This window comes from Eptesicus fuscus, chromosome 1 (genome assembly GCF_027574615.1).
Source record: "Eptesicus fuscus isolate TK198812 chromosome 1, DD_ASM_mEF_20220401, whole genome shotgun sequence".
NCBI classification, from domain to species: Eukaryota; Metazoa; Chordata; class Mammalia; order Chiroptera; family Vespertilionidae; genus Eptesicus; species Eptesicus fuscus.
In genome coordinates, this window is record NC_072473.1 from 130,242,480 (window position 1) to 130,255,625 (window position 13,146).

The 13,146-nt window shown below is 44.3% G+C and overlaps 1 protein-coding gene across 1 annotated transcript; it reads right to left on the bottom strand.

The window, feature by feature from the left end:
* Positions 1–428: 428 nt before the first annotated feature.
* Positions 429–10,823, bottom strand: GLOD5 (glyoxalase domain containing 5). The gene is made up of 4 exons (XM_008158211.3): positions 10,761–10,823; positions 7,165–7,302; positions 1,897–2,052; positions 429–662 (listed from the first exon to the last, which is right to left on the bottom strand). Exons 1-4 carry the CDS (start codon positions 10,821–10,823, stop codon positions 537–539), a joined length of 483 nt encoding a protein of 160 aa, XP_008156433.2. The 3' UTR covers positions 429–536.
* Positions 10,824–13,146: the final 2,323 nt, after the last annotated feature.

Here is a 13,146-nt window from a genome sequence, read left to right on the forward strand (position 1 = left end):
AGATCAGATAAGGCACACCAAGAGGAGGTAGTATCTGGGATGCTCCTTGAAGGTCCCATCATAGAGATCTTGGGGTTCAGTGAGGCTTCTGAGGTGGAAACATCAGGCATCACCTGGAAGGAGTGAGATGAGTCTAAAAGGATAAAAAAAGATAGGTTCATGGGCAAGGAGAAATCTGTCGGAGACCTTGAATCCCAAGGGCCTGACTCTGGATTTGGTTGTCAAGAGATGTCATACCCTAGTCTCTGATCCCCAAACAGCTCAGAGGCCTTATGCGCTAGACAAACACCCATATGTAAGGCGAGACAATAATAACAAAGAGCTTATATTAATTGAGAGGTTATTAATTTATTGGGGCAGCTTGGAAGGAGAACATTCAGTCATGTAGGTTTGGTCCCAAACCCATCTCAGGTTCCCCAGCAGGATGTGTGAAGTGCCTAAGTCATCAGTTCTTGGAGGCCTCTGGGTCTGGTGAGGGTCTTGGGGAAGAAAACGGGCAACACTCCAGGGAACAAAATGGAGGAGGCGAGCTTCAATCATGGGGAAATATAGTTGGACACCTCAATCAGGTTTCCGTCAGGGTCTCGGAAGTAGATGGACATAATGGGCCCTTTTGCCCCAGTTCTGGGAACTGGACCCTCCTCAATAGGGACATCACAAGCCTGAAGTAGGAAGAAAAGACAAAAGTCATTCATTCTATTCCATGTGTGAGACCAAAATTTAATTCTTTATAGTGGCCTAGAAGAGCCCTGTATCTTTCTTTCTTTCTTTTTAAAATATTTTTTATTGATTGTTTACAGAGAGGAAGGGAGAGGGATAGAGAGTCAGAAACATCGATGAGAGAGAAACATCGATCAGCTGCCTCCTGCACACCTCCTACTGGGGATGTGCCCGCAACCAAGGTACATGCCCTTGACCGGAATCGAACCCGGGACCCTTCAGTCCGCAGGCTGATGCTCTATCCACTGAGCCAAACCAGTTGGCATACCCCTGTATCTTTCTGACCTCATCTACCATTCTCGCTCTGCTCCAGCCACATTCCAGCTCTATGGCCTTGGGCAGATAAATGCTCTGTACCTCAGTTTCCTCATCTGTGAAATGGGGATGATGATAATAATGTCTAGTATTAGTTAGTAAGTGGTAGAGTCAGAATTTAAACCCAGGCAGTCTAGGCCAAAGTTCATACTCTTTACCCCTATGCTTGCGCTACTTTACTTTCAAACAAAACTTTTTCACTGATATTTTCCCAAAAAGAGTCCAGGATATTTGCACAGAATACATTTAAGACCTTGATCTGTTTTCCCCAACAGGAGAACCAATGCCCCCTTTACATGAAATAATTTTAAGTGTTACAGGGACACCAACATTAAATAATAGCAAATTACAAATGATTCCTTCTTCAGTCCTTTTGATTAGAGCAAGAAGAAAGACTCCGCTGGATGCTAACAAGTCCTTAGCACCTCCTTAGCCACTTGCCAGATCTCCATTTGGAATGTCAGGCCTGGAGCGTTCAGGGGATGGAAACAGATAGAATGGAATGACATTGTGATGCTTTCATAACTATTTGTTTTTACAGTTACCTTCCTTTTGTGCCAAGATATAATGAGTTTTTCATTTATTTGGTTGAACATTTTCTTTTTACATAAATGTATTTATAGAAAGATCATTTAGGTATACTTTTTTACAAGGGTAATGTAAAGTTTCCTTTTAAAATGCATTTGTTTAAGTGAAAAAAAGATGTCAATAAAAATAATGAGTAAACAATTGTGCGCAGGCATTATCTGGATTCAAGGAAACATCTTATGCCTGAAGTTTGAGGAAGACCTCCCTGGGTCATGCTTCTGTTTTCCCTGCATCTGCAGCAGCTTTCTCGAAAAGAATGGAAGTCTGACTCACCTTGAGGTGCTGGGCCATTTCATTCAAAGGTACCTCTGTGATCAGACATATGTCCAGAGAGCCAGGAACTGGGTGAGCAGCTTTGGGTTCAAATTCTTTTCCCACTTCGTGAAGGTTAAATTTCTGGTCTCCAAAACACAATGCTTTCCTGTCTCCCTATTGGGGGAGAGAAAGCAACCTAGAGTTACACCACCAAGGTGAGTGAGGCAAAGCCCCTTTGCCTCCCCCAACAAGGTTTAAAAAATGTAGAACAGGGCCCAGCTGGCTTGGCTCAGTGGTTGAGCATCAACCTATGAATTAGGAGGTCACGGTTCGATTCCCAGTATCAACTGATGATTTTCTCTCATTATTGATGTTTCCCTTTCTCTCTCCTTTCCTCTCTGAAATCAATAAAATACATTTTTTAAATGTAGGAAAGGGCTATTTAATGGAAAAACACACACAACAACAACCCTGTGCCCCACCCCAGTCTCATTCCCTACAGTGAAAACAGAAGCATGACCCAGGGAGGTCTTACTCAAACTTCAGGCATGAGGTTTCCTCAAATCCAGGCTTTTAACGTGTGTGTGTGTTTATTTCTTCTGGAAATTATTTCCTTATCTCCAAATGTGTTTATACTATCCATCACAGAAACAGCAGTTTGTCAACTTAATATAAATTTTCCCTTTTTTCTTATAAACACAACCCAAATTATATCAGCAGAGGTTGTGTGTGGGGCTTCTGGGAACCTCCCAGCCTCACAGAGCTGGAACTTTTTGCCCATTCACTTCCTCCTTCTTCCCAGCCAAGGCCCAAGCCCTGACTGCCTGCCTCTCCAGTGGTTGTTAAATGAGAGAAAAAGAAAATTCTGTCTTCTTTACACACTGTTAGTTGGGTTTTCTTTTATGTGCCTCTAGACACAGTCCCTAACTGATGTGTCACTATTTCTTGATTTAACAACTTTATGGGCCCAGCACACTTCCGCTGCGCAACTCTGCTCCCCGATTTAACAACTTTAGACATCTCTGTCCTCTCCCTATGATACAGGAGAATTTAGCTCATCCACATTACTACCCCTCCCAATAGAATTCTATCATTTTGTTTCTGTGATAATTTATTTTTTATTTTTTAAATTTAAATTCTTTATTGTTGAAAGTATTACATATGTCTCCTTTTCCCCCCATTGACCTCTCCCCCGACACTCCTGCCCCCCAGCACATACCCTCAAATCCCTACTGTCTGTGTCCATTGGTTATGCTTATCTGCATGCATACAAGTCCTTTGGTTGATCACTTAGCCCCTCTCCCACCCTCGCCTGCCTTCCCTCTGAGGTTCAATGGTCGATTCCTTGATAATTTTTAAATAACCCATTTGTACCTGTATGTTTTGATAGATGAACTACAGCTAGTGTCCCATTGACCCTACTATTCTTTTCTTCATGTCTCCTCCCTCTCCTGTGCCTTTAAACCTCTGCCATTCTTTTTTTTTCTTTTGTTTTTGTTAATCCTCACCTGAGGATATTTTTTCCATTGATTTTTATAGAAAGTAGAAGGAAGGGAGGGAGGGAGGGGGAGAGAGAGAAAAACATCGATATGAGAGAGACACATCAATTGGTGGCTTTCTACATGTGCCTCAACTGGGGCCAGGGATTGAACCTGTAACCCAGGTACATGCTCTTGACCGGGAATCAAACCTGTGACCCTTTGGTGCATGGACTGACACTCTAACCACTGAGCAATACCAACCAGGGCAATCTCTCCCATTTCTTATATCATTTTTATGTTTTTTTCTTTTATATCACCACTAGAGGCCCGGTGCATGACATTTGTGCACTTGCTGCGGGAGGGTCCCTCAGCTTGGCCTGTGCCCTTTCTCAGTCCAGGAGCCCTTGGGGAATGTCCAACTGACAGCTTAGGTCTGCCGCGGGGAGTGGGCCTAAGCCAGCAGTCAGACATCCTTAGCGCTGCTGTAGAGGCGGGAGAGGCTCCTGCCACTGCCGCTGCTGCGCTCACCAGCCCTCAGCCCGGCTTCTGGCTGAGCAGTGCTCCCCCTGTGGGAGCACACTGACCACCAGGGGGCAGCTCCTGCATTGAGCGTCTGCCCCCTGGTGGTCAGTGCGCATCATAGTGACCAGTCGTTCCGCCATTCAGTCGATTTGCATATTACCCTTTTATTATATAGGACTAGATGCCTGATGCACGAAGATTCGTGCAGAATGGGCCTTCCTTACCCTGGCTGCCGGCACAGCCTTTGCTCCAGCCTGGAGCCGCCTTTCTGCCTTCCCACGCTGCCCAGAGCCCTGAGCGGCTGGGGCAGTGTAAAACGCCACGGAGACGATGCAAGCGTCCCACCCCCTGCCACTGGGCGCCTGCGTATGCAAATTAACCCACCATCTTTGTTGGGTTAATTTGCATACTCACTCCTGATTGGCTGGTGGGCATCACGAAGGTATGGTCAATTCGCATCTTTCCCTTTTATTAGTGTAGATGATTGATACCACATCTACTCTATCAGAAAATAACTTTATTTCACTTTTACATTTGAATGATAGTCTGGTTGAGTATAGAATTCAAGGTTGCAAGTTATTTTCCAATAGCCTCTTAAATAGGTGGCTTCGTTTTCTTCCTGAATCTGGTGTTGCTGATAAGAAGTCTGATATTAATCTGTTTTTCATTCTTTTGTAGATGATACATCCACCCTACATTCTTGCAGCTTTTAGGACTTGGTTTGATCCTAGATGTACTGAAATTGTATTCCGCTGTGTCCATGTATAGAGAGTTGAGGCATCATATGCTTCATTATTACTATTGGCCCATGCAAGGCCCCTCTGTAGTTTTCGTTATGCATTTATTCTTTTTATCTCCATTCTCTTAGTCAACCATTATAATGTGTTTGATGTTTGGTTTTAATAAGTTATTGTAAAAGCTGTACTATTGTTCTGTGTGCGTATAAGTGGTACCATGCTGTAGACCTGATCCTGTTTCTTCGTTTTTAACTCCATGATCTTTTTGAGAACTGTCCACCTTGATAGTCTGTTTTGCATAATTCTATTTTGTTGCATAGTATTTCATGTTAAGTTTAAATGTTTTATCCTTTTTGCCGTTATATGGGCTCTTTCAATTTAAGAGAGAATTTTTTTGCTTTCTCTGCATTTACCACTTTTGCAGTTATTTAGAATGCTCAAGGATAATATAGTATTCAACCTCTGGAAACCTCCTGTTTTCCTGGGAGCTCTCTTTCTTGGGAACTTTCTTTCTCCTGTTTCAAATTGGACTGATTATCTTCTAGGTATCTTTCTGGGTGCTGGGGCTGACCAGCAGACCCTGAGCGATGGATTAACCCTTTGCACTCACTTGCTTTTTTCTCGATTCCTTTATTCTAATGCTAACCGTGTCGAGTCACACTCGACATCCGAGTGCAAAAGGTTAATGATTACTCTGACAAACGTTTCTGTGAAAGAGAGGGCTAAGGGACTGCCTGGCTAAAGGAACTGGACAGTCCCATTCACCTGCCTCCTTAGGCTTTTATTGGAGCAACAGCTTGAACTAAAATTAACCTCCAGATCAGTGGTTCTCAACCTTTCTAATGCCGCGACCCTTTAATACAGTTCCTCATGTTGTGGTGACCCCCAGCCATAAAATTATTTTCGTTGCTACTTCATAACTGTAATTTTGCTACTGTTATGAATCGTAATGTAAATATCTGTGTTTTCCCATGGTCTTAGGTGACCCTGCTAGCCCACAGGTTGAGAACCGCTGCTATAGAGCCTAAGACCATAGGAAAACATGGTTATTTACATTACGATTCATAACTAGCAAAATTACAGTTATGAAGTAGCAACGAAAATAATTTTATGGTTGGGGGTCACCACAGCATGAGGAACTGTATTAAAGGGTTGCAGCAGCCGAAGCCGGTTTGGCTCAGTGGATAGAGCGTCGGCCTGCAGACTCAAGGGCCCCGGGTTCGATTCCGGTCAAGGGCATGTACCTTGGTTGCGGGCACATCCCCAGTAGGGGGTGTGCAAGAGGCAGCTGATCGATGTTTCTCTCTCATCGATGTTTCTAACTCTCTATCCCTCTCTTCCTCGCTGTAAAAAATCAATAAAATACATTTTTTTAAAAAAGGGTTGCAGCATTAGAAAGGTTGAGAACCACAGCTCTAGATACTATCAGCAGGGCAAGCATCCTTGAGAATACACATGCATCTGTAGTGTCCTTTAAGCAAGGATGTTTTGAAGTCTAAACATTCCAGTAAAATACCCGGGGGCTCAGAGTTGTTTGGAAAAGTCAAAGCAGGATCTGTGCCTAGAGGCCTCTGACCTTTCAGAGAATCCTCCTAGCAGACTTTCCAACTAAGTCCCATGCTTCCCCACATCTGGGATCTTCTCCTTGGGATCCACTGTATCCTGGCTTTGATATCTTCCTTACTCCTGGCTTAATCACTCATTTTGATGTAGCATAATTTCAATTTTCAAAGTAAGTGGGCAAAATTTCCAAGTTCTTTTATGTCTAAGAATGATTTATCCTACCCTCATCTTGATTAATAGTTTAGTTAAACATAGAATTCTAGGTTGAAATTTTTCTCTAAAAATCTTGTATTGTCTTCTAGTCTCTGATGCGAATTTTAGGAAATCTGACATCTGCATATTTCTTTTTCCTTTGTAGTTGAACTACTTTTCTTTTTAACCTCTCTGAAATTTCCTAGGATTTTCATTTTCACTTTGATGTTCTATAATTTCATAAGCACATCTAAGTATCAATGTACTGGATATTCAGCTAACCCTTTCCATGTAAGGACTGGAAATTCTCTTGAATTATTTCTATGGTAATTTCCTCCCCTCCATTTCTCCATTCTCTCTCTGGAAGTTCCACTATTCAGAATTTGGAATCTCCTTTACTGATCCTTTAAATTTTCCTCACAGATTTGTTGTGGGTTTTTTAAAGTTAATTTTTAAAGTATTATCATCAACTCTTACTCCACCTACAATTTGGCATTTGTGTAAATAATTACCTTGAGCCCTAGCTGGTTTGGCTCAGCGGATAGAACGTTGGTCTGTGGCCTAAAGGATCTCGGGTTTGATTTCAGTCAAGGGCACATGCCCAGGTTGCAGGCTCAATCCCCAGTAGGGGACACCCAGGAGGCAGCCAATCAATGATTCTCTCTCATCATTGATATCTCTCTCTCTCTCTCTCTCTCTCTCTCTCTCTCTCTCTCTCTCTCTCTCTCCCCCTCTCCCTCTCCCTTCCTCTCTGAAATCAATAAAAATATATTTTAAAAAATAATAATTACCTTGAATGTTATGATCTCCATGCCCAGAATTTTGGAATAAAACATGGTGGTGTCTTTGATACTCTTTACTGTCATCACAATGTGGTCAAGTCTATGGATAAGACATGGGGAAGGGGTCTGACTGCTGTGCCTCCATGACTAAAAAAAAAAAAAAGCAGAAGAGATCATATTGATGCTGGTCACACCCATTTCCTATTTCTTTCTCCTTACCTCCACTCACCTCCCCAATGCTTATACTTCCTCCTCACCCCTATTTCAAGGGGAAAGTCCTGAGAGGAAACTTGAGTAGTCTTATTGCCCATGTGTGGCTTCACAGGAGCCCATGTGTCTGCCGTGACCACTCTCCACTGCTTTATTCTCTTTTGTCTTCCAGAGGGAGAGGGGTAAAGACGAGGGGAGGGGAGACCAAGATCAAACCCTCTCTTGTCTTCCCCAAACTGGAATTCATCTCTTTTGCAAGAAATGACAAGACCCAGAAGAGGCCCAAAACTATGAGCACAAGCTCTCCATTGGTCAGTTTCACACACACACACACACACACACACACACACACACACACCCTGCCATCTTTCCCCACTCCACAGCTATGATCACCGAGGACAAAATAAGAAGGAAGCATTTCAGATAAAATAAACGTTTCTGGGAAAGTGTGTTTACAAATCTACCTTGACACCCAGTAGGAGGGCATACCTCCTTCCCCCAACTCCCTGTCCTCTGCCCATCTCCCACCAGATCTTTTTCTTGATTTGCGTTCTTCAGTAATTTGTATATTTACGTTACATCTGCTACAGGATTGGAAGGTGCCTGTGGTCTGGCACCATAGGTTGCAGAGCATAGTGGTTAAAAGAACAGACTCTGGAGCCAGACTGACATTTAATTAATATTTATATGCCTTAGTTTCCCCTTCTGTAAAATGGGCATGGTTTTATACATATCTTAAAGGGCTGTGGTAAACATTTTAAAAATAGTTGTATATTTAAGGGCTTAGAACAATTCCTGACAGGCAGCAAGTGCCAATAGAGTTAATGACCCCCAATCTCTATAAGCCTCATATATTGTTCTTGAACCCCAAGCCACACTGGCCTTTTACCTGTTCCTCATAAGGGCCATCCTGTACCTTTGGTCTCAGGGCCTTTTGCACATGTTAATATCTGTCTTTTTAACCTTATATAATAAAAGCCTAATATGCAAATACCAGGTAGACCTAGTGATGGAATGACCGGTCTCTATGATGCACACTGACCACCAGGGGGTAGACGCTCAACGCAGGAGCTGCCCCCTGGTGGTCAGTGCGCTCCCACAGAGGAAGTGCCGCTCAGCCCAGAAGTCGGGCTCATGGGTAGTGAGCGCAGCGGTGGTGGCAGGAGCCTCTCTGCGGCAGCACTAAGGACCCCTTGGCAGACATCCCCTGAGGGGTCCCCGACTGCAAGAGGGTGCAGGCCGGGCTGAGGGACCCCTGCCCCCCAGTGCATGAATTTCGTGCACTGGGTCCTTAGTTAGGATATAAGCTTCATATGGGTAGAGTTTTTTCTCTGTTTTGTTCCTCACTGTATCTCAAACAACTAGCAGATGTTCAATAATATTCAGTTAGTGGATATCTACTACAACAATTAGGCCCAGTGCCTAGTACAAAGTCTGACTTCCCTTCTTTCCTTTCCCTTTTTTCCTTCCCATTTTATTCCATTCCACCATATGTTATTTTATTCTGTTCCATTCCACAATGTTCAATTCCATTCAAGAGCTTACATTTTAAACAATTGATTTCACTGAGCCCCAGCTTTAAAAAATACGGTGTGTTCTCTTTTCATGAGTGGAGGAGCCATTAACAGAGTTGCCGTGTTCTGCTGTCCTCAAGGATACAGAATGTCCACGGGGACACAGAAGCAGTAAAATGAGAGAATGACTGACATGTTGTTGTTAATCCTCACCTGAGGCTATTTTTCCCATTGATTTTTAGAGTGGAAAGGAGGTGGGGGAGAGAGAGAAATATTGATGTGAGAGAGACACATTGATTGGTTGTCTCCTGAGTGTGCCACGACCAGGGCTGGGGATTGAACCTGAACCCATGTATGTGCCCTTGACCAGGAATTGAACCTGCGTCCCTTCGGTGCATGTGCTGATACTCCAACCAGTGAGCAACACAAGCCAGAGCTCTTATTAACCTTTTAACATCTGTGGTATCTGTAATAGTACTCTCTTTTCATTCCTGATATTGGTAATTCGTATTTTTCCTCTTAATTGCTTGAGAGAAAACAGAAATTACTAATATTTTGTAAATCTGTTCAAAGAGCCAACTTTTCTGATCTATACATTTAAAGTTTTCCTTAAGCACTGCTTAGCCACATCCCAAATTTTCTTTTTAAAAAAAATTTTTACTGACTTTCTTTTTAGAAAGAGAAGGGAGAGGGAGAGAAAGAAACACCAATGTGAGAGAGAAACGCTGATAGGTTGCCTCCCATACCCACCCAAGCATGCGCACTCTGACCATGGATATGTACCCCGACTGGGAATTGAACCCGCTACCTTTCAGTGCATAGGATGACGGTCAGTCTACTGAGCCACATTGGCCAGGGTACATTCCCAATTTTTATAGTCTTTGGAAATCTACTCAACCTATTCCTCTTATTTTTCTTTGTTTTTTTTTTACTGCCTCTGTTTTTAACAAAATTTTATTAATTGATTTTAGAGAGAGAGAGAGGAAGGAGGGGAGAGAGAGAGACCGATTTGTTGTTCCACTTAACTTATGCATTCATTGGTTAATTCTTGTATGTGCCCAGACTGGAAATCAAACCCACAACCTTGGCATATCTGGACGACTCTCTAACCAACTGAGCTACCTGGCCAGGACCCTCCCATTTTTTAATACCCTGCCAGGTTAGATTCACTCCCCAGATCCCGGTTTGTATATGGGAAACTCCAGCTTTGTAAATTCAAAGATGAGCTGGGCTGCCTCCCTTAAGGAACAGGAAGAAGGTCACTGTGGCTTAGAATCCAAGGGTGACTGAGGCATGAGCAGGAGGGGAAGGCAAGGGCCAGATCATCAAGAAATAGCAATCACAAAAGGCTTAATGTGCCTTGTTCTAAGCACTACATAAAATAAAGTTTTTATTCCTCACAGTAACTCTATATGGATAATAGAGAGCTCAGACCATGATGCCCTCCCTCCTCCCTCCTTCACAGGAAAGGCTTTCTACAAAGTCCTCTTCAAGGTGTCAGGGCCTCCTGGAATTCTTATGGCAAACCTCAAGGTCATTGGGGTTTCCTGGCCCCTCCCTACACTGGCCCATCCTAATGTCCTGGCTGAACTAGCTCCCCTGAGCCACGCCGAGGGAGCTGCTCTGCAGCTGGCCCTTAGCCCATTCCTACACACATGTTGATCACTGACCATGTGTTAGAGCAGGACCTTTCTATGTCCCTCTGCTGCCATCTGCTTGCCTTTGAAAGAGGAAGAAAGAGAGAGGAAGAGGGGAAATGTATGCCCCCCACACCAGGAGAGCCCACATAGAAGGGAAGCAGGTTACCAGGTCTGGGCTGGAAGGTCCCCAGCCTTGGTGACAACACCTGTGCCCTAGGACCCCAAGGACCGTCCCATTCACCTGCTTCTCCGAAGTCCTTCCCCACATCCTGGCTGGCAGCCTGGAGGGCAGACGGCACAGCATGGCAGGCTAAGTGTCCTTGCCCTGGGACCTCCAGACAACCCTCTGGCTCAGCGCCTGGAGATCAAGGGGCAGGAAGGGGAGGGCCACAGGCTGAGGACTGCTAGTGGTGAGAGAGGTAGGCGGTGCAAGTACAAGGACTCTGACATAAAACTCAGGATCTTGAAAGCAAAAGCTTAAGGTGTGTCTTTGCTCAGGCCAACATTACCAAGTACTATAGTCCGGCTGGCTTAAAAAACAAAATCTATTTTCTCACAATTTTGGAGGCCTGAAGTCCAAGATCAGGTTGTCAGTATGGTCAGGGTCTGGTGACAGCTCTCCACCTGAGTTGTAGATGGCCACCTTCTTGCCGTGTCCTCACATGGCAGAGAGAAAGACCAAGTTTTCTGGTCTCTTCTTATCAGGGCACTAATCCCATCATGAGGACCCCACCCTCATCACTTCATCTCATCAACCTCCCAAAGGCCCCACGTTCTAATACCATCACACTGTGGTTAAGGCTTCAACCTATGGATTTGAGGGGTTGCAAACATTCAGTTTGTGAATGACAGATGTACATATGTAAGGGATTACTTTGTAATACAGAAAAGCCACCTATCTTGAAGTAGTGGGGGGCATTATTCTAGGGTGTGAGGCCTCTGATCTCTTTAATGGTATGTTTACATAGTGTGAGATCTTTGATCTGTTTGGAAGTCTGTGTCCAGGGTGTGAAGTTAGGAGCTGAGTTAGAGTATGACCACCATGACTTATTATGGGTCTGTTTACTGGCTCCCCAAACTAGTAAATGTTTTGTGCCCCAGGGTGCAATGTTCCTGAATTCTTTTAGGGTGTGAGCTCTGGGGTCTTCTTCATCCCCAACCATCCCTCACTCTACCCTCACCCTCCAATGCTAAAAGGCATGGAACATTCATCAACCCTATTACATTTGCCTTACCCTGAGCTAGCCTCCCTCTCTCTTGCGGGTCACCTGTCCAGCCTGGGGAGTGTGAGTTTGAGATTCTTGTTCTTAGACATACCCTAGATACCTACCCCGTACACACTCTGTGCTCTGGATATTGTTTTGAGTATATGCTTTTCCTTTATAAAGAGTTATACAGCCCCGCCAGTGTGGCTCAGTGGTTGAGTGTCAACCTATGAACCAGGAGTTCATGGTTCAACTCCCAGTCAGGGCACATGCCCAGGTTGTGGACTCGATCCCCAGTGTGGGACGTGCAGGAGGCAGCCGATCAATAATTCTCTCTCATCATTAATGTTTCTATCTCTCTATCCCTCTCCCTTCCTCTCTGAAATAAGTAAATATATATTTTAAAAAATTTTTAAAAGAGCTATACAAATAATATGTGAACCTAGTTTTGTTTAAAAGGATCCAACAATACATCAATATATGGAATACATCAATATATGGACTACACAGGTCATCCCCAGCTTCACCCTGCAAAAATGACCACTGGGATTAGTTTCTAGTGTTTCCTTACACACACACACACACACACACACACACACACACACACACAGTCACCATAACCAGCTCCCACCTGCTTTTGCTTGTCAACACTGCCACGCCTCACAGGTAAACACAGGTCCCAGTTATTCTGTATCACATGTGGCTGGTGCTCTGTGGTATAACACGAACTCCTACCATCATCTTACTCTCCAACAGCCATTGGCCACAAATGGACAATTACAAGGTTTTCCCAGTTGCCTGTGCCTACCAGCCTTGTGCGCACAGCTCTGGGCATGTGTGTCGGTGTTAGAAGTGGAATTGCTGGGTCAAAGGGTTCATTCATTCAACAAACACTGTGTGTGTGCTGTGTACCGAGCCTTGTTCTAGGTGCTGGGGAGACATCAGAGAACAAGATAGACAAATGTTCCTTCCCACAGGAAGCTGATATTCTGGTTGGGGAGGAGAAGGGGTTCAATTTTTATTTAGATGTTTCACAAGGTCTTGGAAGGGTTTACTCCCATCAGTGGTACACTTAATGGTTTCTTCCCCACTACTCTCTGCAATGCGGGGTCTGCAGCAGGAGGCTGCTGCTGTGGCTTTCTTTCTCTACAAGATCTGCAGTGACTGTGGCTGGGACAGTCTATTTGGGGATGTGGGACACATTGTGTGCATGTGTGTGCACGTGTGTGTGTGCACGTGCATGTGTGTGTGCGCGTGGTTAGGGAGAGGGATATAGAAATTGAATGGTCAACTGGGGAAAATAAAGGGAAATAGGAAGAGACCACTTAATGGTATGGGAGGGAGTTAGGGACAAAATGATCCACTGAATTAGGCATGAACCGCCTCCCCCAGGCCACACCCACAGGGGGTGTCGGGAGCAGC

Excerpts from the sequence above, each read along its gene's own strand:
- GLOD5 (XM_008158211.3), bottom strand. The coding sequence starts at position 10,823 with ATGCTGTGCCGTCTGCCCTCCAGGCTGCCAGCCAGGATGTGGGGAAGG. Across the intron at positions 7,303-10,760 it reads GAAGGACTTCGGAGAAGCAG|TCATGGAGGCACAGCAGTCA; the intron begins GTGAATGGGACG and ends TTTTTTTTTTAG. Across the intron at positions 2,053-7,164 it reads TGGAGATCATAACATTCAAG|GGAGACAGGAAAGCATTGTG; the intron begins GTAATTATTATT and ends CTCCCCCAATAG.